The sequence below is a fragment of the Perognathus longimembris genome, chromosome 14 (genome assembly GCF_023159225.1).
Source record: "Perognathus longimembris pacificus isolate PPM17 chromosome 14, ASM2315922v1, whole genome shotgun sequence".
Classification (NCBI taxonomy): domain Eukaryota; kingdom Metazoa; phylum Chordata; class Mammalia; order Rodentia; family Heteromyidae; genus Perognathus; species Perognathus longimembris.
This window is the reverse complement of record NC_063174.1, coordinates 62,442,218-62,466,172: the sequence shown is the minus strand read 5'-3', so window position 1 is coordinate 62,466,172 and position 23,955 is coordinate 62,442,218. Positions and strand designations below refer to the sequence as shown.

The 23,955-nt window shown below is 62.0% G+C and overlaps 1 protein-coding gene across 1 annotated transcript; it reads right to left on the bottom strand.

The window, feature by feature from the left end:
- Window positions 1-1,311: 1,311 nt before the first annotated feature.
- On the bottom strand, window positions 1,312-23,395 carry LOC125362871. The gene is made up of 9 exons (XM_048361778.1): window positions 23,024-23,395; window positions 22,866-22,935; window positions 22,309-22,511; window positions 21,458-21,616; window positions 20,177-20,275; window positions 17,283-17,369; window positions 16,860-17,036; window positions 14,775-14,915; window positions 1,312-2,445 (listed from the first exon to the last, which is right to left on the bottom strand). Exons 1-9 carry the CDS (start codon window positions 23,156-23,158, stop codon window positions 1,312-1,314), a joined length of 2,205 nt encoding a protein of 734 aa, XP_048217735.1. The 5' UTR covers window positions 23,159-23,395.
- Window positions 23,396-23,955: the final 560 nt, after the last annotated feature.

The window sequence follows — 23,955 nt, the reverse complement described above, 5'->3', positions numbered from 1 at the left end:
CTGTGCTCTCTCAGCCCCTCCATGCCCTCACCCATCGGTGGCCTCTCCTGGCCTGCCGCCCCACCCGCACCGAGCGCCAGACCAAGACCCGCAGGAGGCACTAGGCACCGCTGAGGTCCCAGTCAGAGGCCAGGCCAAGGCTGTGGTACAGAGGGCTGGCCCCCACACACCAGGGCCGGGGCTGTGCGCCCAAGGAAAGGCCTGGAAGGCCGGTGATTCCCCAAAAACAGACTGGGGTAGCAGGTGGGGAGTTGGCGTGGGGAAGGGACTGTCAGCGTGTTCACCCCTGCCCCTGGGGCCCTGAACGGCTGGGTATGTATGTGCTCCTGGCAAGATCTAGCTCAACCCTTTCTGGAAGTGGTTCAACAGCAAGTCTTCTGCCTCAGGAAAAGTGAAGGTCGATCCAGTGACCACAGAGGGCTCCGTGCCGGGGGGGTGGGGGGGGGGCACGGGCGTTGTAACCACCCACCCACGGGGGCACAGCCATACCCACGGCCCCCTAAAGACCCTGCCGGGCTTCCGGAGTCACACCGGCAGGTCGGGTGAGGTCAGGGCAGCTGCGGATGGACTTCTGGGACCGCGCTGACTGGCCAGGGGACTGCGGGACTGGCCAGGGTCTGGGGCAGGGCCAGACTGCTTGAGGTGGGTTGGGGCCAGGCCGCATGCTCCTGGCTGAGGTGCAACTTGGGAACAGGGCCGGCCCTGACAGCCCTGGGGAGAGGGAGGAGGGGCTGGGGCAAGCTGGGAAGCAATGGTGGGGGGAGACAACATAAAGGCTTTGGCACCCGCAAAGGTAGGAAGGAGGGGCACCCCGTGGAGGAGCTCCTGAGGGCAGCCGGGGAAAGCCCTAGGAAGTGACCAGTTGGCCCTCCGGCCTCCTCCGCTCATCCTCCCTCGCCAGCCCCGTCCAGCCGTTAGTCAGGGTCGCAGAAAACAGGCAGAGCAGTGAGTCCTGGATACAAAACTGTAAACGCGAGTCTTTAAAATCACAGAGGCCTCCTTGGCCCAACTCTGAGCCGGAGGCCCCCACCCAGGGACCAGTGTCCACGGGCCCGGCCCTCCCTTCCTCCCAGGGAGCCCAACAGACAGGGGCCCGGCCACTCCACTCGGCCCGGGGCCTCCAAAGCTGCCCGGTCACTGGGGCGGACCGGTGGGGGGGGTGGGGGGGGCTGAAGATCCGAGGGATTCCTGAGATGAAGAAGCGGCCCCAGGCACAGCAGGGTGCTCTCCATACCTGGGGGGGGGGGGGGAGCCCGCCCCGTTCCATCCCGTCCCCGCCCATCCCCTGCCAGCCTCGCCCCGCGGGGGCCGTCACGTGTCCAGGGCGTCGCGCGGGGGCGAGGGCCCGCGGGGTCGCCCGGGGGGGCCGTGCAGCGGGGCGGGGGGCGGCACCGAGTTGCGGGGCGGCGGCGGCGGCTGCAGCTCCAGCGCCAGCGCCGGGGGCGGGAAGTCGCGCACCTGGCGGCGGTACTCCAGAAAGGTGCAGGCCTTGGTGGCCAGCGCCACCACGTTCTTGCCCACGAAGATGGCCGAGACCCGGCTGTCGCGGAAGAGCGCCATGTTGGCGGCGCGGGCCAGCACGGCCACCACGTTGACGGTGGCCAGGCTGAGCACCGGGTAGAGCATCATCTTCTGCGGCGCGATGTGCTCGCCCTGCATGCTGACCTCGCTGAGCGCCACGCAGGGCAGCACCAGCAGCAGCATGTAGCAGTAGAAGAAGGTGAGGCCCTCGGCCCACAGCGGCAGCCCCGTGCGCGGCGGCTCCCACAGGTTGGCCTGCATGTCCAGCAGGTCCAGCAGGTCCAGGGCCACCCAGAAGAGGCGGCCGCGCAGGTCCTCGCGCTTGCGGAAGGTGCGCACGTACTCCATGCGGTCCAGGGCCACGAGTAGCAGGAAGAGGCCGGGCACGCACACCGACAGCAGCAGTGTCAGCGCCTGGCGCGCCACCGGGTCGGACGCGCCCCGCCGCGCCGCCTTGTAGTTCTGGAAGATGAAGTAGAGCTTGATCTCCAGCACGAAGATGTAGAGGAACCACAGGATCATGGCGTAGCCGCGCTTGGCCGTGCGGACCTCGGCGCCCACCCACACGGCCACGTAGCGCAGCACCAGCAGGAAGCACACGTCGCCCACCAGCACGATGATGCACACGCCGATCTTGCGCGGGCCCTGGTTCTGCTCCACCAGGTAGGCGTCCATGACGGCCATGCTGCCCATGATCACCAGCGTGGTCAGGCACACGTGGCGCCGGTCCGGGGGAGGCAGCACCATGGTCGGCCGCCGGGGCCCCGGCGCGCGCCGACCCCACGCCGGGCGGGACGAGGTCCTGCGGCGGCGGCCCCGGGCGCCGTGCCGCTCAGCCCGCGGACATGGTGCCGCGGGGCCCGGCGCGGGGTCGGGCCGGCCCTCCCGCCGGGCGCCGCCGCTCCGGGCCGGCGAGCTCGGAACCTGGGGAAGACCAGAGACGGGTCAGGCCGCCGGGCGGGGTGGCCCCGCGCCCCCCCCCCCCCCCGGCGGGGCCCGCACCCCGGCCACCGCGCGCACGCGCCGCGCGCACGGGACCCGGAGCCGGGGAGGGGGGGAGCCTCCAGAGGGCGCTGCAGCCCCATCGCGGGGGCCCGAGACCCCGTTCCCGCCACCGCCGGGAAGGGGCCGGGACGGAAGTGGCTCCTCCCCGGCGCGCTCCCCGCCGCAGGGCCGCGCCGCCGCCGCCGCCGCCGCCCCCCTCCCAGGTCCTGCGACCAACCCACGCCTGCGCCGCTCCTGGTGGGGCTCCGGGCCATCTCCTGGACGGGACACCCTGGATCCCTGAACCTCGGACCCCAGGCCCCTGGGCGCACAGGGAGAGCAAGGAATGCTGAAGGCCCAGGTCCCACCCCGGGGGCCGAGCCTGGGGCAGCTTTTCCCATCCAGAATTAAGAGTCACCTGAGTCCCGGGACATCCCTCCCAAAAGCCTCCTTTACCGGTCGCTGCCTCTCTCCCCCTGGTCTGCCCGCGGGGCAGTGGACCATGGCACCCATTGCCCAAGTGGGGTGTGCTCTTGTCCTGGCCACCTCTCCTACCGTTACTGCCCCTCCACCCAGTGCCCCACCACACCCCACTTCACCCTGTGCCCCCGCGCACCCCGCTGCTCCACTTCCCTCCATGAGCGCTCCTCCACACCTGGACACAGCTCTTCTCCACTTTCAGGGCCAAACTCAGGACCCGGCCTCAGCCTCTCCTGGCGGTGCTGGCTGGAGGTCCCCACAGGACTGTGCGCCCCTGCCCCGGGCCGGCTCACAACCCCTGCAGGCCATTCTCCCCCTCCCTCCCCCCCCCCCCCCTTCCAGCACCTGACCTGTGGCTCCGTCTAGGCCCAGACCCTGCCATTTCCATAAAGACAGCCCTGACAATGCCGTGCTCAGCCTGTCCCCCTGGCTGGGAAAGGCCTCAGCCTCCACACCCGTACCCACCTCATCCCACCAGGCCCCGCCTCCCAGACATCCCCACAGCCCGCCCTCCCACACCTGGAATGGAGAGGGTTCCCGGGTCATCGGTCCACACCCCTTACCCTGGATGCTGCTCCCTGCTACGCGCTTGCCTCCTGGCAGGCGCGCCCGGCCCGGGAAGCCCCCACTGGGCCGGTTCCTGCCCACCGGGCCCTCCTGGGCCACGGCCGCAAAGTGAACATCTCCTTCCGCTCGGCGCCCGTCAGTCAAAGGCTGCTGCACAGCTCACCCTTTCCGCCCCCGGCCCCCCATCACCGCCCGCCCGTCCCCTCCGGCCCACGCAGGCTGCGGGCGCCGGGCTGGTGTTCCAGGACCCCCTCCCGTCGGAGCTCCCGGCGCGGCCGGGAAGCCAGAGCCCAGGCCGGGAGCCCCGGGGACGCAGCAGCCCGGCCGGCCGAGTGCTCACCCACCGGCCCTGCCTGCCGCTCAGACCCCACCCAGCGACTCCAGGCCCGGGCCGCCCGCCCTCCCCCGTGCCCACGGGAGGGGCTGGGGCCGCCGGCCTCCCCTGGAGACCGCGAGGGCCGAGCGCTCCGTGCGGGTCGCCCCGCCGCCCGTCCCTTCCCCGCCCCAGGCCTCGCCGGCCGGCCGGGCCCGCTCCCGACCGCACCCGGCGGCGCCCCCAGCCCCACCCAGGCCTCTCGGACCCGCCGCCCACCACCGCGCTCCGCGGGCAGGGCCCGCCCCGCGCCCGCGCCCGCGCCTACCCCGCGGCGGGCGATGCTGCGGGCCGGTGCTGCGGGCCGGCCGCGCCGAGGCTCCGAGCTGGGGCCGTACGCCGCGCCGCGCCGCGCCCGCCGCCGGCGCCGCCCCCGGCCGGGCCCCGCCCCGCGCCCCGCGCCCCGCGCCCCGCGCCCCGCGCCCCGCGCCCCGCGCCCCGCGCCCCGCGCCCCGCGCCCCGCGCCCCGCGCCCCGCGCCCCGCGCCCCGCGCCCCGCGCCCCGCGCCCCGCGCCCCGCGCCCCGCGCCCGCCAGCCCCCGGCCCGCGGCCCGGGCGGCCCTTCCCAGCACCAGTGGCCCCGGGGGCCCGGACGGGACCCGGGCCTCACCCTCGCCGAGAATCGCCGGCCTCCCAGCCCTCCTCACGCCCTGGAAGGCCACCGCAGCCCCCCGGGCCCGGCCCCGCTCACCAGGCCGGCGGCACGCGGCACCCGGTCCCCTGGCGGGCGACCGCGGGCTCGTGGCAGGACGCGGGCAAGAGCGGGGCTCCGCCAGACCGCGTCTGCGGCCGGAGCGACGCGCGGCGGGGCCCGGCCCCTCCCGCACTACGGTACCAACGCAGCCCGGCCTCTCCCGCAGCCCCGGGGGCACAAGGCCATGCGAGGACCGGGCTCGGGCTCTGGGCTCCGGATTCCACGCCGCGCTCGTCCTCCCTGGGCCTCCACCAACTCCTGCCTGCCACCTTGAGGGCGGCCGCCGTCCTGCCTGCCACGGGAGGGAGGACCCCGCCGACCCCACCGCGTGCCCGCCTCCTCCTCCTCTCGGCGGCTCGCTTCCCTCCTACACCGAGGGCCCAGGGTCAGAGACTCAGCTCCCGCGGGGAAAGGCCGGAGCCGGGCCCCTCCCAGGCCCCGTAGGGAGGATGAGTGGGTGCAGGTGGCTACTCGGGAACACGTGGTAGATTCTGTGCCCTGCCCTCCTCAGCCATAGGGACCAGGCAAGCACCTGGCCAGCGGGGACAGGGGGCCGCGAAGAAGATGCCCACTGGACCATGGCAAGACAGCCGGCTGACACCAGTCCCACTCTCCCCCACACTGGCTCGCAGGATCACCTCGGGACCGCAAAGCTGCCTCTTGCCAGGAAGGGGCCCCACATTCAGTCAGGGACAATCCGCACCCCACAGAGGCCTCCAAGGCCCTGGCCTCAGGGACCAGGAGACTGGGACCAAAGACTAGTCCAGACCCAGCCTGGGAAAGGAAGGCAGCTCCGCATCCAGAGCCTGGGGAGCCCGCCTGGACCGGGAGAAACACCAGCAGCTCCCAGGACAGGCACGCTCCTTTCAAGCAATCCAGGCAGAGAGAAGCAGGCTGGGAGAAAAAGAATGCAAGTCCTGTGTGACCATGGCCCTCCCTCCCCCCTAACCCATGCTCACCTGAAACCTGCAAGCCTACCACAGGGCTCTGCTCCCCGCAGCTGTGATCCCGGGGACATCACCGGCATCGCCATCCGGGCCCCGGGGGCTTCGGCAGGGCCCTTACAGGAGGGCAGCGGAGGGGTCAGGTCAGAGCAGGGTTTTGAGAGCCTGCACCACCTGCTCTGCAGAAGAGGCCGACGAGAACCAAGAGACACTGGTGCCTCCAGGGGCTGGGAGGGACAGATGCAGACTCTCCCCTAGGGACTCGGCAGTCTAGCCCAGTAAAGCTGTGGCCTACCCCACCCTAATGCAGTGAGGAAATCTGTGGCAATTTGTTACAGTGACCACAAGAAACCAAAGCAACCACTGACCTAAAGCCACTTTACACAAAGTCTGGTGCCTTTGCCACAGCCAGTTTGGCCACAACTCCAGATGTTCCAGCCTGGCTTAGGGACAGGAAGGAAAGGGTCCCCACTGCTCACAGATCAGAATCCCTCAGGAGTGGTAGGGCTTATGGGATGGCTCTCCGTGGGTACCTGGAGTGGCGGCTGTCTTTTCCTGTTCTCTCACATCATGGCCAGCACCCAGTTCGTAAACACCTAAAGCCTCACAGGAAAGGTTTCCTCAAGGTTGAAGATGTGTGGTCACCAAGGAAGGACATAGAAAATACCAGAAAGCAAGCCCATGAAGGCGCTTCTAACCCCCTGGGCCTCACCACCAGCAATGTACATCAGTCTGATCCCTAACTGGCATCCCAAAGCCTGAGCACCAACAGTCGGGTGACAGCATAGGCCAGGCCCCAGAAGCCTGTGGCTCTGAGCCCAGGGGGTGACCGACCACCTGCTAAAGCAAAACATCAGTCCTCTTGGTGGGATTCCACAAACCCCGCTCAGACAGAGAACAGGGTCTGAGTGTGCAGAATGCAACCCAAAATCACTCCTCATTCAAAGAAGCGGGAAAACTAACCCACAAGGGAAAGAAACCACTCCCAGTACAGAAGAGCACAGAAACCTTCAACTACCATCGACAGACAAGTCAAAACATAAAAACCAAACCAACGACAGTCACACAGGAATGCAAGACCGAATTAACCAAGTGGGATTTCATCAAACTAAAAAGCTTCCAAGCCACAAAGGAAACAGTTACCAGGCTGAACTAGATAGCCTATAGAATGGGAGAAAAATCTTTGCCAGCTATTCATCCGAAAAGGATTAGTATCCAGAACACACAGGGAGCTCCAAAAAACTAACCTCCCAAAGAATCAATAACCCAATTAATAAACGAGAAAATGAGCCCCAAACAATTCCCATGAAGGAAATGCAAATCACATGGCACAAGGCTCAGTCAGAAGGGTCCTCATCAGGCCACGCACAAAGGCTAGGGAAGATGGGGTTCTCAAGCACTGCTGGGGGAATGCCAACTAGTGTGACTCAGTGTGAAGGCTCTTGGAAGCAGAAAACAGACCTACCCTCCAGCCCAGCAATACCACTCTTGGGCTTTTCTCTGAAGGCGTTTAAGTCAGGCTGCAGCAGAGGCACCGGCTCCATTCGCTGCAGCCCTCCTCACAATAGCAAAGCTATGGAGATGGCCAGATGCCCTGCACTGATGAGTGGATCAAGAAAGCGTGGTAGGGCTGGGGATATAGCCTAGTGGCAAGAGTGCCTGCCTCGGATACACGAGGCCCTAGGTTCGATTCCCCAGCACCACATATACAGAAAACGGCCAGAAGCGGCGCTGTGGCTCAAGTGGCAGAGTGCTAGCCTTGAGCGGGAAGAAGCCAGGGACAGTGCTCAGGCCCTGAGTCCAAGGCCCAGGACTGGCCAAAAAAAAAAAAAAAGAAAGAAAGCATGGTATGTGTACACAATGGAGCACAATGCCAGGCATTGGTGGCTCAGGCCTATAATCCTAGCTACTCAAGAGGCTGAGATCTGAGGATCACAGTTCAAAGCCAACTCTGTCAGGAAAGTCCATGAGACTTATCTCCAGTGAACCAGAAGAAAACCAGAAGTGGCTCTGTGGCTTAAAGTGTTAGAGCACTAGTCTTGAGCAAAAAGGGTCAGGGTCAGCGCCCAGACCCTAAGGTTAAGCCCTACAACTGACAAAAAGGAAAAAGAAAAAAGAATGAAACTGTCCTTTATGGGGAAATGGAACTAGAGAACATGAAGTATGCCTGGTTCAGAAGAACAAAGGTCAAACACAAAATTCAATCCCATAGAAATATATCAATGAGCAACTGAAAATCATAACTGTAAAGGTGATAGCTCATGACAAGAGTTCCCAATAAGTTAAACATTTTGTATGAATGTAACAAGAGGGGCTGGGGATATGGCCTAGTGGCAATAGTGCTTGCCTCATATACATGAAGCCCTGGTTCAATTCCCCAGCACCACATATACAGAAAATGGCCAGAGGTGGCGCTGTGGCTCACGTGGTAGAGTGCTAGCCTTGAGCAAAAAGAAGCCAGGGACAGCGCTCAGGCCCCGAGTCCAAGGCCCAGGACTGGCAAAAAAAAAAAAAGTGAATGTAACAAGACATGTACACGCTGAAAACTTGGAAATCAAAGGAGTCCTCAACCAATCTGGAGATGTGCTGGGCTCAGGAATAGAAAGAAGGTCCATGTAAATACCCCACAGTGACATGGATTTAACACAGCTCCAACCAAAATCCCTACGTAGACAAGCTAACTCTAACTTGTGCATGGAAATGTAAAGGCAGAGCCAAAACAGTTCTGAAAAACAAGGGGACAAGTTGAAAGATCCCACTAACCCATTTCTTTTTGGGGGGTGCTGGGGATGGAACCCAGGACTTGCACAGGCTAGCAAATGCTCTACACTGAGCTCCGCCACCAGCTCTCACCAATGGATTTTTAAGACTCAGGTACTGCTGAAAAATCAAGGCAGTAAGTATAACACACAGTGGTCAATGGGCCACACAGCAAGAGTAAAATACATTACAAGCATGTAGGTACTAGGAACACTGGAAAGGAAACAGAGAAAAGACATTCAAGGACAAAGACTTTAAAAAAAACAAAACAGTTTTTGCAGTGGCATAACTATATTTATTATATTCTTTATTATATTATATTCTATATATTATATTCTACATATTATATAGAATATTATATTCTATATACTATTATATTCTTTGGTTTTGTTTTTGTTGCCAGTTCTGGGGATTGAACTCAGGGCCTGAGCACTGTCCCTGACCTTTTTGCTCAAGGATAGCACTCTGCCACTTGAGCCACAGTGCCACTTCCGGCTTTTTCTATATATGTGGCACTGAGGAATCGAACCCAGGGCTTCATGTGTACAAGGCAAGCACTTTACCACTAAGCCATATTCCCAGCTCCATTATATTTAATCTATTACAATTATATTTACTTATAATTAAGATCTAGAGATAAATTTTTGAAGTAATAGAGTTTGGCAAGATTACCTATCTATTTATCATGTCAGTTACTGGGGACTGAATACAGGGCTTCTTATTCTTGCTTAATTTTGTGTTTTTTCTTTTTTTTTTTTTGCCAATCCTAGGACTTGAACTCGGGGCCTGGGCACTGTCCCTGGCTTCTTTTTGCTCAAGGCTAGCACTCTACCACTTGAGGCACAGCGCCACTTCTGACTTCTATATATGTGTTGCTGAGGAACCCAGGGCTTCATGCGTGCTAGGCCAGCACTCTGCCTCTGATCCACATTCCCAGGCCTTGCTTAGACTTTGTAGGTTGGCCGTGCAAAGCCCACCTCTGAGCCACGTCATCACAGCCCAGGCCTCAGCTCCAGGTTCTGAGCACAGAGGAACCCTCCCTGGCCCAGGGCCAGGCCTGCCCAGCTCAGAACCCCGATTGAGGTGCCACCACGACCGTTCATAACCGGGACAGCAGATACTGCACCAGAGATGGGGGTCCACCTGCCCCCGCAGCCAGCTCTCACCTGCCCTCTGCTGGGTCCCAGAATCTCCCCTGCACAGGCAGAGGCTACCCAAAAGGGAAGCCCACACCCCGGCAGCCCCACTCTCAGCTCAGATCCAACCGCCCTTCCCTGGCCTACTCAGGGCAGCTCAGGCCCTGAGGCCCTGACATGGGCTCCTGCATCTCTGATCTGCCCCATCGTCAGGTCTGTTAGGACCCCCTCCATGCCACAGGAACACTCTAACCTCCGTCCCGGCCATCACCCTCACTCAGCTCACCGCCCAGCTGTGTCTCTGAGTACCCATGGCCACCTGCTTCACCACATGCATTTCCTTATAGTACTTGCTCTTTCTCACCAGATTCAAGCTGTGAGGCCCTCTGTCTGCCCCTTCCCCCTCAGACACAGTGGATACCCCATGAATCCTAGCCAAATGAGTGAGCAAAGGAAGGAGCCAGGAATGGCCAGAGAGGACAGAAAAACCAAGAGTTAGCACAGTTCCAGACCTGGAGTTCCCAAGGAACAAAGCTTCACTCTGGGTGCTGGGGGCTCACGCCTGTAATCCTAGCTACTCGGGAGGCTGAGATCTGAGGATCATGGTTCAAAGCCAGCCTGGGCAGGTAAGTCTCTGACTCCTATCTCCAATTAACCACCAGAAAACCAGAAATGGCGCTGTGGCTCCAAGTGGTAGAGCGCTAGCCTTGAGCTGAAGAGCTCAGGGACAGCACCCAGGCTCAGAGTTCAGGCCCCACAACCAAGAACAACAAAAATCTCAAGGGCAACACGCAGGCCCTGAGTTCAAGCCAGAAAGAACAAAGCTTCAGAAGCTATATCACCAGCATGATCTGGGAGCATTTTTTCTTTATTATTTTTTATACCAGTCCTGGGGCTTCAGGCCTGGGTACAGTTCCTGAGGTTTTTTGTTCATAGCAAGCACTCTACCACTTAAGCTACAGCTCCACTTCTGGCCTTTTGGTGGTTAACTGGAGAGAAGAATCTCAAGGACTTTCTGTCTGGATGGCTTGGCACCATGATCCTCAGATCCCATCCTCCTAAGCAGCTAGGATTACACGTGTGAGCCACTAGCACCCAGCTGGGAGGTTTTTAATAAAGAAGAGAATCATGACTCATTAGACAGAGCCCAGTTTGTGGACTCTTGATTGCACTGGTGAAAAGAATTCCAACACAATTCAGAGAAGGTGGGCACAGATTTGATTAGGCAAGTGAAAGGAAGCAGCAAGTGAGCAGAACGGAGCACACCTGTAACCCCAGCTGCTTGGGAGGTAGAAATCATGAGGATCATGGTTGGAGGCCAGACTGAACAAAAAGTTAGCAAGACCCTAGCTCAACCCATAAGCCTAGCACAGCTGTATGTGCTTGTTTGATCCCAGCTACGTAGAAGGTAGTAAATAAAAGGATCCATCTGAGGCTGGTCCTGGGAAAATCACGAGAACCTACCTCAAAATTAACAAAAACCAAAAAGGACTGGGGCATGACGCAAGTGGTCAAGCATCTGCCTAATAAATACAAGTCACGGAGAGGGAGAGAGGGAGAGAGGGAGGGAGAGAGGGAGAGGGAGGGAGAGAGGGAGAGAGAGAGAGAGGGGGGACAGAGAGGGAAAGAAGAGGGGAGGGCTTCTCCAGAAGAGGCCTTTTCTAAGGACAATGAAAAGCAGCGGCAGCCGAGGAAGTGACAGCCCCTGCCAAGGTAGCCGTGGCAGAAGACTGGCTAGAGATGAAAGGCAGTGGACACAGGAGACAAGGGGGCAGAGTGAGCGCTGCAGAAGGCAGAAGGCAGGTGACAGAACGCACACCTAGGTCGCTGGAAATTCCTGAAAGGTGCCAAACCCCCGAGGCCAAGGACACTTGAGGTTCCAGTGCCACAGACACCAGGACTAGGAGCTCTAACAGTCATGGGCACTGCCTGCCAGTCTGCTGCTTTCCACACCCAAGGATTCCACCAGCCGCCGAGTGCCAGACCACCGGCAATGGGTACCCAGCTATACGCCTCTCACCTGAGCACTGAGGGCACAGTCTTGAGACCTGAGCCCAAAAGCGTAAGCCTGACTCTGTCAACCTACCCCAGGAGCCTTCAGGTTTTCAGTGCACAGAACTAACAAGACTAAAAGTACTCCTTATCTCCACTCACCTCCATAGAGTAGAGGAAAAAGACCCCACCCAGCCTGCTTTTCAGTAACAGAAGACACCTGGGTTCCCATGTGAAACAGGGGTCAGCTCTGCCCAACCAGATGAGCTTCCCTCCCCCCACAGTACACTGGCATCAGCTGAAGCCAGAGACCAGCAGGACTGGGGATGCACCGCATGGTCCTGGCCTGGCTAGCACTCCAGCCAGTCTCATCCTGCCAGCCCAGCCTCCAGGCAGAAGCCCCGCGCGAGGACCAGGGGGCAAGGCCCAGATACCACAGGACCTCGCGGGAACACAGGGCTGCACAGACGCCGCACATCCTCCAGCCTCTCTGCTCTGTACCGTTGGACAGATATGACCCAATGTCCAGACAGGCTGCAGCTCGCATCTCCCTTGGTCCTGCCCCACGCCCCGTGGGTGAGGCACTGTGTAGGGAGTTGATGGCTGTTTTTTTCTGGTGCTGGAAATTGAGCTCAGAGCTTTACACACCCAAGTGTTCTACCACAAAGATACACCCAAGTCCTGCTGCTGCTGCTACTTTTATTTATTTAGTTGGTCCTGGGGCTTGAACTCAGGGCCTTAAACTCAGGGCTGTCCCCTGAGCACTCTACCACTTTGAGCCACAGCTCCACTTCCACCTTTTGTTTTTTGGGTGTTTTTCTTTTTCCAGTCCTGGGCCTTGGACTCTGGGCCTGAGCACTGTCCCTGGCTTCTTTTTGCTCAAGGCTAGCACTCTGCACTTGAGCCACAGTGCCACTTCTGACCATTTTCTATATATGTGGTGCTGGGGAATCGAACCCAGGGCCTCATGTATACGAGGGAAGCACTCTTGCCACTAGGCCATATTCCCAGCCCTGGCCATTTTTTATATACATGGTGCTGGGGAATCGAACCCAGGGCTTCATGTATACGAGGCGAGCACTCTACCACTAGGCCACGTTCCCAGCCCCACTTCCAGCTTTTGGTGGTTAATTGGAGGTAAGAGTCTCACAGACTTTCCTGGCCAGGCTAGCTTCAAAATGGGATCCTCAGATCTCAACCTCCTTGACAGCTAGTACCGTAGGCATGAGTCACCAGCCGCCAGCTTTTATTTTTTGAATAATGGTATCTGTATCCCACACGCTGAGACAGGAGAGGTTTTTGAAAGTTGTTTCCTCATTCGGGATCAGCGCCCGTGGCTCCCACGCTGTAGTGTTCCCCGTCCTCTGCTGTGGGTCACTCAGCACTGCTGTCTCCAGCCTGCGGCCAGGCAGCCGTACAAACCTGTGCACACACGCTGCTCTCCGGAGTGGCTCTTTAATGCGCCCTCGCTGTGTGGCAGATCGCTCGCTGGCCGGCAGGGCTGCCTGGCAACATGCCCACCCAGCAGGTGTGAGGGACACCTCCACGCCCTGCCCCCACGGAGGGAGGGACCACAGCAACCCTGCTGGGCCTGCACGCTCCACGCATCCTCTTGTTCGCAGATCTTCCCTAAGAACCGGCAGCACCGTAGCGTTCCTCCGGAACATATCCCTGTCACTCACACCCCCTGATTTGTCTTTATGGTCCTCCCCGTTCCCTTCATCCCCAACCAAGGTGCCGGGACCCCAACCCAGGGCCTCACACATGTGCCCCACCACTGAGCTATGCCCCCAGTTACAGACAGTGCCAGTTTGCAGGGGCAAGGGGGTTGTTTGTTTTTGTCAGTCATAGGGCTTGAACTCAGGCACTGTCCCTGAGCTTCTGTGTTCAAGGCTAGCACCCTACCACTTGAGCCACAGCTCCACTCCTGGGTTTTGAGTGGTTAACTGGAGCTGAGTCTCACAGGGACTTTTCTGCCCAGGCTGGCTTCAAACCATGATCCTCAATTCTCAGCCTCCTGAGTTACTAAGATTACAGGCATGAGCCATCAGCACCCACATTGTTAAAGTCCAGTTCCCAAGGGCCAGTCCAGGCAGCTTTTAAAGGACTGACAGCCTGACAGCCCAAGTAGATTTGCGTATAGCATAAGAGCTCCAGGCCAGGAAGTAGGCACTGGCCGAGGAGTGTCCAGTAACTCTCACGGCCCTATCTATGAGGCAAGGGAGAGCCTGCTGGATACTGTCCCATCCAGCATGTGCTAAAATCAGCCAGACTGAATAGAGGCAGCATGGCGCCTCCACTGACTGAGGGACAGAAGTGGCTCGGACCTGGGCTGGTGCCCAGGTGCATGCAGGCTGTCACCCCCCATGCGTGCCCTGGGCTGGCAGGGAACCGGAGGTGGCCTCGTGGGCTCCTCAATCTGCCCAGTATCAGTCAGGACGCGGAGCCTGAGGATTAAAAGGGAGGCAGGCCTGGAGGCCTCCAAACCGCCAGTGCCTTCTGGCTGGCAGGAGGAGGGAAGGGGAGGGCCATTCCACAGCCCAGATACAGGAGGCTTTGTCAGGGCTGAGCTCCTCCTGCAGCTCCCAGAACAAAGGCCCTCTGTCTACACTGTAGCCAAGTCACAGGCACCGCCCTCAGAGAAACAGTAGAGCCCTGGGGGCCCACATCCGGCCCCCACCGTGGGCACAGGAGGGGGCCCCTCAGCTCAGCCTGGAGCTGGTGCATGGTAGAAACCAGGAGTGGGGTGCAGTACGGTTCCACTCAAGAGGTCCAGGCTTCCACCCTGCGCTGCCCAGCCCCACCCCGCACCTATCTCAGGATCAGAAATCCTGAACCCTGTCTGCCGGGGGCTCCTCCCACCCCCAAACAGAAACCTGAAAGCACCGTGGAGGGAGGGCCCGGCCCCGCAGGAAGGGCTGCAGCATGTATTTTAGGCCCCTCCGGGTCCTGAATGCCAGGACCCGTGCAGGAGGGACAGCTCAAGCCGCCACCACACTGAGCCGGGCTCCGGGCTCTGGTCACAGTCCGTGCGGCAGGCCCTGGAGAGAGTGCCCAGCTCGACCTGGGTCAGCCCTGGAACCTGCTTCTTTAAGCCCCGGCCAGGCTCCCACGCATGGGACACATCCAGAGCCCTCAGCGTCTGGGTGGCAGGATCCAAATTAGTCCAGGCAGGGCCCCCGCCACCCTGGCCAGCTCCCGCCGACACTGCTCCTGCAGCCGTTGCAGCCTCGCCTCCAGACAGGCCACCTGTGTCCTCAGCGTCCCGATCACCCCACCGGCTCGAGGGCCCTGGGGCCCTGGGGCCCCACCCTCATTTCTCACCAGGCGGTGGGGCCCTGGAGGCGGGGCAGAGTCCCCAGAGTGCTCCCAAGACGCCCACAGGGCCTCCAGCTCCTGCTCCACAGCCTTCTGCAAAGCCCTCTGCGATGTACTCCACTCTGGTCCCTGGCCTAGGCCTCCAACCTGCACAGGAAAAGACAATGGGGCTCCTGAGCCTGGGGCAGCCGTCTTCCCAGACACAGGGCTCAGGCCTGCCAGTGCTCCCAGACACAGGGCTCAGGCCTGCCAGTGCTCCCAGACACAGGGCTCAGGCCTGCCAGTGCTCCCAGACACAGGGCTCAGGCCTGCCAGTGCTCCCAGACACAGTGCTCAGGCCCGCCTGGTGCTCCCGGACACAGGGCTCAGGCCTGCCTAGTGCTCCCAGACACAGGGCTCAGGCCTGCCTAGTGCTCCCAGACACAGGGCTCAGGCCTGCCTAGTGCTCCCAGACACAGGGCTCAGGCCTGCCAGTGCTCCCAGACACAGGGCTCAGGCCTGCTAGTGCTCACAGACACAGGGCTCAGGCCTGCCAGTGCTCCCAGACACAGGGCTCAGGCCTGCCAGTGCTCCGGACACAGACACAGGGCTCAGGCCTGCCAATGCTCCCGGACACAGGGCTCAGGCCCGCCTGGTGCTCCCAGACACAGGGCTCAGGCACACCTGGTGCTCCCGGACACAGGGCTCAGGCCTGCCTAGTGCTCCCACACACAGGGCTCAGGCCCGCCTGGTGCTCCCAGACACAGTGCTCAGGCCCGCCTAGTGCTCCCAGACACAGGGCTCAGGCCTGCCAGTGCTCCCAGACACAGGGCTCAGGCCCGCCTAGTGCTCCCAGACACAGGGCTCAGGCCTGCCAGTGCTCCCACACACAGTGCTTAGGCCCGCCTGGTGCTCCCACACACAGGGCTCAGGCCCGCCTGGTGCTCCCACACACAGACACAGGGCTCAGGCCAGCCTGGTGCTCCCACACACAGACACGGAGCCCAGACCCGCCAGTGCTCCCAGCAGCCCTCAGCCAGGTAACCCAGATGCCAGCCCCGCCAGGGGAAAGTAGGCTGCCCTGAGGTCAACACTTAGGGAGGGCCCACACGGCCCACCCAGCCCACACTCAAGACTCATCCTTTCCAGCAGCTGCTGGGCAAAAAGGACCCCCAAGACCCAGGGAAACAGGGGCCCACCTTGGCCCCCAGGCTTCTTCCCTGAGGAGTTTTAGACACAGGCCCAACTGGCTCAGGGGCAGGGTTAGGGTTGGCTTAGCAGCCCCTGGCAGACTTCTATCTCAAGGCCCACCAGAGCTCAGAGAAGGCCCTCAGGAACATCTGCTCTGGGGCTCCACACCACCTCCCCCACTATCGTCTGTTCCCTTTCTAGTCTTCCAGGACGGCTCAGGGCTGACCCAGGGGGCACACAGCCCAGGAAGCCACCACTACCTTGTAGGCCGTGGGCCTGGGCCAGGACCACACCGATGAGGTCTTCACCCCAAACCTCACTCCAGATGACCCAGATGACCCCAGGAAGCCAGCCAAGGCCTCTGGAGACCCTGCCAACGGGCTCTGCCCACAGGAACAGTCCTCACAGCTGGGGAGGGCAGGGGAGTCCTAGCTCCCCCGAGTAGGACAGCCAGGGCGGGGAACCCCTGATCTTCCTGGAAGCTTACACACTCCTGGAGGGGTATGCTTGGGGCTCACATCACAATGTTCCAGGACCCAAAAGGTAGACAGTGTAGCAGGCAGTGTTTGAAGCCTGGAACATGCCCAGGAGAATGTCAACTGGACACGGCTAGTGTCCAGAGCCAGTCACAGGCCAGCAGTGATGGGTTTCCCCCACCTCCCAGATTCCCCAGCACCAAAACCTGCTACACGCAGGGGCAAGCCCCCGCACCACACACACCCTCCTGCCCTGCTGGAATGCGTACCGTGCCCAGGTACCATCTCATTAACCCAGTCACACCAGGTAATTCAACTGGTGGCTCAAATGGTCACCTCTGCTCTTCCAATGAGTGGCTAGGAAGGGGGAGGTGGGGGGAGGTGGGGCTGGAGGGGAAGGGGGTGAGGGCCAGGAGAGCAGGGGCGGGGCTACAGCGACGCTCACCTGGGCCTGCCAGGCAGCCCTCCGGGGCTCCACCAGCTCCCGCAGCTCCTCCTGCAGGGCCCGAAGTTCCTGTGCCGCCAGCTCCAAATGGCCAGGCCTGTGCTCGGGGATCACGGGTGGGAGTGCAGGCTGTGGGGGCCTGGCGGGGCTCTCCAGACAGGCGCCCCAGACGGTGTCCTGACAGAGACCCAGGGGAAAGGTCATGAGCCGGGAGGGACGGGGAAGTCAGGGCCCTCCCCGGGTCCCACAGCGGGCTGGTCGGTTTCGGACACCCCAGCCTTCGGGAAGGCACCGAGCCCAGGCTTCAGAGTGGACCTCAAGTGAGAGCCAGTGACACTGGGCCTCACCAGAGAACGAGCCACGGCCTGGACTCCCGCCCCCACCCCAAGCCCACCGCAGGGGAGGCGGGACAGGGTTCCTCACCATCCACTGCCAGTAGACCAGCTCCAGGCGCCGCCACTCCAGAGCTGCTTCCAGGCGCGCGTTCTCACACTCCAGTGCCCGCAGCAGCTGAGGAACAGCCACAGCTGGGCCATGCTGCACAGGCCGTCCACACACCTACTGGCTTCCTGTGTGGGGCCCTCTGGGGGTCGGCGGAGTCCCCACCCCACCCCACCCCCACTATCTGCTGGCAGGCTTCAGGCCCGGGGAGCTCCCGCCCACCCGCTCTGAGCACCCCCGTCCCCACACTGGTCCCAAATCAACTTCCACGAGGGGAGGGGCTGCAGATACGGGGAGGCTGGAGGGGAGGCCTAGAGGGCTGCTGGGCTGAGGCAGCTGAGGGGGCTCAGAGGGGAGGCACACTCCAGAGACAGATGGGCCCCAGGTGAGGAAACACCTCCTCCCCACAGCCTATAGCCTGCCGTCTGCACAGCAGATCCACACTCGAGACGCCCAGGGAAGTGGCCCGGGGCCCACGCCAGCACCACAGGCCCTGCCCTGACCTCTGCTCCCGACTGGCCCGAGCCCAGGGCTCCAGCTGGGGACGCCTAACCTAGTGGCTCCTTTTCTGATCACCCAGCACCCCTCACTGTCCCCTCCAGAGACAGCTGCTGGTGGCCTGCCAGCGGGGCCTCCAGATACCAGGCAGGAGGGCACTCTGCCGGTCAGGGGCCCTGCACGCACTGAGCGAGTGCACCCACTCGTGGATACCTGCAGCAGGGCCCCAGGGCCTCGGAGCAGAGAGGACCCTCCTGAATACCTGAGTACCCCACCTCTGGCTCCCCAGAGGGCTGAGAGCTGAGGAGCCAGGAGGGGCCCTGGCCTTGACGCCAGCCAAAAGCCAGCCCGACCAGGGAGCGGTCAAAACGAGTCTGCAGCCAGGGACAGATGGGAGGTTCGTAAAATAAGGGGGTAAGACTCCGAACACAAGAACACACAAAGCAGGGCTCACAGCCGACCTTCCATCCCTGAAAAGACTCCTCCACAGACAGGCACCTAAACATGCCAGCAGAAAGGCAGCTGATGCCGCTTCCAAGAACTCCTAGACCCTGGCGCTGGACACCTCAGAGGAGCAAACCTTGGCCTCTCCTCTTCCCCTACTCTGTGGTACGAACCAGCGCACAGGGTGCAAACGGAAGGCTGCCTCTCTACCAGTGACTGTGAGTCATCCTGTCAGCCAGCAACACGTCTGGCGCTCATACACCACCACCAGTCACTCTGAAACTTCCGGGACTACCCCGGTCCCACGGGCCAGCTTCCCCCCAACATCTGGGAGGAGGCCAACCTGTGGCCTTAGTCCACCTGCTACCCCCACCCCAGTCCTGCAGCACCAGCACCTGCCAGCCTCTGAGATAAGAATGCACCTTGCCCTCGGGCTCCTACTCCCACTGAGGGGGATCCCACAGGGGTCCAGGCAGGACTGCCTGGGCAAGGCCAGCTTCCACTTGCTCCAGCCCAGGGACCTGGGGCTGGAAGTCTGGCCTCGATGAGTCACCTCTAAAAGGGGGACAGAGGGCTGGGGATATGGCCTAGTGGCAAGAGTGCTCGCCTTGTATACACGAAGGTTCGGTTCCCCAGCACCACATATATAGAAAACGGCCAGAAGTGGCGCTGTGGCTCAAGTGGCAGAGTGCTAGCCTTGAGCAAAAGGAAGCCAGAGACAGCGCTCAGGCCCTGAGTCCAAGGCCCAGGACTGGCAACAAAAATAAAAGGGGGGCAGGGCCAAGGGCACATGGAGACACCCAAATGCTGCCTCAGCCCCTCCAGGCCAAGCACAGGCCCTAAGCCGGCTAGGCCTGGCCTCCTCAGGCAGGGACACAGTCCGAGTTAGCACTAAAGGCTAAGCAGGCTTACCGGGTGGGCCCTATTGGCTCACAATAGATCACACAAATCACCCAAAAGCAGGAAGCTCCAGATGGAATTGGCCAGCCAGTACCCCAGAAGCCAGAGGGGACGACAACCCCATCAGGAGGCAGATAATCTGCCCCTAACCCCTGGACCCGCCTGGTCCCAGCCCAGGCTGCAGGAGAGGTCTGGGATGAAGTGAAGGGGTCGGGGCTTAGGGTCACAATGCCTGAGCTCCAGCTCTTCTGCTCAGCAGGGCAGGTCCGCAGGCAGCCTAGTGATCAGGATAGTCTGGGAACCCTAGCACAGAGCCGGCCAAGAAGAGGGAAGCAGAGGTGATGGATAGGCACGAAAAGGAAAGGGACAGCGGATGTAGGAAGAACCAGCCTGAGAGGAGCCCTGAGACTCGTCTCAGCGTCCCAGCAGCTTCGGATGACGCTGTCTGCCTGGGACGACACAGGTGTCTTGAGTTCAAAGCTCAGCTCCCCTCCACGCCTGTGTTATCTAAGACCCAGGGTCTGTCTGGGACCCCCAGGGCCCTGAGCAGGCTCTGGTCAGCAGGCAGTGGGAGGCACACAGGTCTCCAGGGCCCACAGGTGGGCTGGCCTCAGCAAACCCTTCCCAACAGGCTTGGCTCTGAAGGGCAGTCACCCTCTCCTGAAGTCTGCCCTGAGTCAGAGCCTTGGGCACCAGGTGACACCGTACAGCTCCAGGCCCACTGCAGATCTGACACCAGTCTCTTCAGTTCTAGAAGTCCCTCCCTGAGCCGCCACAGCACAAACTGGACACCACACCCCGTGGGCCCCACCCATGCCTGGCCAGAGGACACGGTATCTCACCTACTGGAGAGGTGGACAATCCACGGGACAGGAAGAGTATGGGAGGACATACCTGTCAGCAACACTGACCATGGGCTTGACAAACACCCAGAGATGCAGAGGTCCAAGCCAGCCGCCAGCACAGACTCCCCGACAGGCTGCATCCCTCTGCAGGCCCCCCCCACCCCCCGCCAGCGAGTTTGTAGCCCTCACCTGACGGGCACCCTCTGGGTCCCTGAACATCTCTGCTTCAGCTACAGACAGGTGACAGAGGCGCTGGTCACTGTGGCATCCCCGGGTGTACAGGTGGATCTGAAACAGCAGAACAAGCCCAGGTGAGTGAGGCCGGGCACTGCCTCCCAGAACAGTCTAGACTGTGTGGGGCCGGGCACTGCCTCCCAGAACCAAAGCTCCACTGGCCCAGGGCAGGTGCCCTCCAAGCCTAACTTACAGATGAAGAAAGAGGATGGGAGAGAGCCACACCTTGCCTGAGGCCATCCAGGGCAGCGCCAGGCTATCCCAGAACAGCCTGTCCCCACTCTGCGGAGGGAAGCGCACCAGGAGCCTCCCTGCCACACCCAACCCCCCAAGGGGTAGGATACGAAGAGGGGGTTCAGGCTCTTAGAGTGACCCAAACGCCATGTGGCAGAGCAACAGCCTCCAGACAGGGACAGTGGGGAAAACAGTGAGGAAAACAGTGGGACACAGAGCAACTGACACAGTCTAGGGGGGGCAGGAAAAGGTCTCCGAGCGGCAAGCTTGGGAGGCCGAAGGCACTGGAGTCAAGGGGTCAGCAGGTTCTGAGCCAGTGGAGCTGGCTCAGAGAAGAGGCAGTGAGTGGGCCTGGGGATCACTTCGGCTTGGGGCAGGCATGCAGACATGGAGTCTCGGCACCTCCAGATCTGTGGCCACCACCAACCACCCAACAGCACTGACCTCACACCAGACACACTGCTGGACACCTGGGCCCCTGCAGCTGACCCCTTCTGGCCTGCAGAGACTCTTATAAAGCTGTCCAGCCCTAAAATGACGATGCCCAGGGCATTAAAAAAGCAGGCATCTCTCCTCCTCGAGTGGCCAGGCGGCAGCTGGTCACACACGGCAAGGAAACCCTCCCACGGCTTAATGAGTCGGATGAAGGCCACTGCCATTTCTAGTGGCAAGGCCAACCTCACTGATGGACCACCCAGCTTTCACTCTGCAAACAGGCCTCAGAGCACTGACACCGCTGGCTCCATACCCCAGCACTGCCTGTCTACCCAGCGCTACCCTGTCCTAGTCCCCTACCTGGACAATGAGTTCAGGTTCCAGGACTCTACAGGACAGAACCTCCCTGAGGTTCCAGCCTCAGCCAGGCCTGGGAAAGCTCACATCCACACAGAAACCTAGGCTCAGCTCCTGCTGGCCTGGTGGGATCGGCCACAGGGAAAGGCAGCCTGACCCTTGGGTACAGGGCTAAACAGCTTCTAGGTAGAGAGCCATATGCCCACCTACCTTGCTCAGGAGGGTACAGTGCTCCTGCTGACTGGAGACCAGGTGCCGCCACTGGAACCGGAGCTTTCCCATCATCCACTGCACTTGGCGGAGGTCCACAGGGCTTCCTGCGTCCACACAGGCTGCAGCAGGTGGGCCAAAGCTAGTCAGGGCCTCACACTGGAGAGGAAGAAGAAGTCAGGCCCTGGCTAGGAGCCACTGGCTCACACCTGGAATCCTTACTCGGGAGGCTGAAATTTGAGGATCAAGATTCAAAGCCAGCCCAGGCAGGAAAACTCATGAGACTCTTATCACACAAAAAAAGCTGAAACAGAGCTGTGGTTCAAGTAACAGAGTACCAGCCTTGATCAAAAAAAGCTTAGGGACAGCAACTAGGCCCTGAGTTCACACCACAGTACCAACAAATACTCCACTCTGCCCTACAGGAAGGACTGGGATGGGGTGGTGGGCAGAGGCCCAGGCATCCACTTCCTCAGTTAGGCAACCAGAGAGCATCTCAGATTGCTTTCCTGACGGGCGCACAGAGAAGCTGGCTCGGGTCTGTCCTGGCTCACAAATGTTAGCATTCCCCCACCTTAGATCCCCAGCCCCACCCAGACCTGAAGGTCTCCCAGCCCTACAGCTCCCACTGGGATAGCTGGGCAAGCCCACTCTCCACCCAGACCTACCAGCCTCCTCTCTAGCCCCGGAGTTACAGCCTAGCACATGGATTAGGTGCAGACGCTGTATTGCTCCCTCTCCCACAGGAGATACGGACCCTCTAATAAACCTCCTTATAAACTTCTTCTGTCCATGACGATCTCCAGAGTTCCAGGCATGCCTGTGCCCCATTTCCCTGACTCCGTACTCACCTGGCACTGAGGTACACGGTCACCTAGCTGAACACGGGTTCGGGCAAGCAGCTGCTCAAGCAGGGGACCTCGGGCCAAAAGCCAGGACAGGGCTAGCAACAGTTCTCGGCTACTTTGGGAGCTGCCCTCAGGAAGCTGCAACAGTGTAAACCGTGGGTAGCCCTGGGCGCGCAGTGCGGACTTCACCAAGCCGGCTTGGGCCTCTGGAGTAGAAGACCACGGGCTGAGGAGGGCCCCCATCTGGAGGTGATGACTTGGATCATCCCGGGGACACCGCCCCCCCTTGGACTCCCAAGCTGAGGCTGGAAGGGACCACAGGAGTGGGGACTCTGAACCTAACTAGGCAGACAGACGCTGACCAGGGCAGGCCTTCTGCGGGCACCGGGCCAGGGTCTGACTGGGCGGAGGGGGCCATTCCAACCCGAACCACCGGACGGCAGGGGCTGGGATGAGGGTGCCGAGAAAGCTGGGCGGCTTCCGGTCCCCGCGGGACGGGCGGCTTCCGGGGCGGGGCCTCCCGGACCGGCCGACCGGAGACCCTCCCGGGCGCGGCTTACCCGGGGCGAGGGCGGAGTCTGCGGGCGTCGGCGAGAGCACGCGGAAGAGGAGCTGCCAGAGCGCGGGGGCCTACGGGGCACGGGGGGCGCGCGGTCAGAGCGGGGCGCCCGCGCCGCGCCCGGCCCTGCCGCCCGCCCGCCCGCCTCGCGAGCCTCACCGCCTCCGGCCGGTCGAACTTGGCGCGACGGAAGACCTCGGGACTGGGCCCGGCGGGCAGCGACCGGCTCAGCGCGGCGATGGCCTCGGGCAGAACCCCGGCCGCCCCGGCCCCGCCGCGCCGCCGCCTCCCCATGCGGCCCGGGACCCGCCACCTATCGCCGGCCGACCGGCCGGAACTCCCGGCCCCTGAGCGGCGGCCGGGCGCTTCCGGGCGCTTCCGGGCGGTCCGCCCTGCGGGGCGCGGAGCGCTTCCGGCCTTCGCGGTAGGGTCCGCTCCTTCCAGGTGGCGCTCCCAGGCCCAATCGTCTCCCGCCCCGCCCGGAACCCGCCAATCAGCGCCTCACGCCCCCGGCCTCCTAGCAACGTGGGGGGGGGAGGAGGGGACGCGGCCGGCGCGCGGCCTCGGGGAGCGTTCACCGCGACCGAGCGCCCCGCCTCCGGGAGCGCCCCGCCTGGGGGAGAGCTCACGACGGCGGAGCGCCCCGCCTCGGGGAGCGATCACCGCGATCGAGCGCCCCGCCTCGGGGAGCGTTCACCGCGACCGAGCGCCCCGCCTCCGGGAGCGCCCCGCCTGGGGGAGCGATCACCGCGATCGAGCGCCCCGCCTCGGGGAGCGATCATGGGGACCGAGCGCCCCGCCTCGGGGAGCGCGCGCGGCCTCGGGGAGCGATCACCGCGATCGAGCGCCCCGCCTCCGGGAGCGCGCGCGGCCTCGGGGAGCGATCACCGCGATCGAGCGCCCCGCCTCGGGGAGCGATCATGGGGACCGAGCGCCCCGCCTCGGGGAGCGCGCGCGGCGGCGCACCCGAAGCGCCCCAGCAAGCCGGGGTCACCACGCTGGCGTAACCCTGCGGCGCCAGGTGCCTTCCGCGAAGCCTTCCAAGCCCGGCCACCAGGAGGCGCCGAGGCCCGGCAGCGTCATCTTCCCGA

Bases quoted from the DNA above. Each gene is read 5' to 3' on its own strand.
- LOC125362871 (XM_048361778.1), bottom strand. From the start codon at position 23,158: ATGGGGAGGCGGCGGCGCGGCGGGGCCGGGGCGGCCGGGGTTCTGCCC. The intron at 22,512-22,865 runs GTAAGCCGCGCC...CTTCTACTCCAG, and splicing joins AGACTCCGCCCTCGCCCCGG to AGGCCCAAGCCGGCTTGGTG. The intron at 17,037-17,282 runs GTGAGGAACCCT...GGTCTCTGTCAG, and splicing joins TGGTCTACTGGCAGTGGATG to GACACCGTCTGGGGCGCCTG.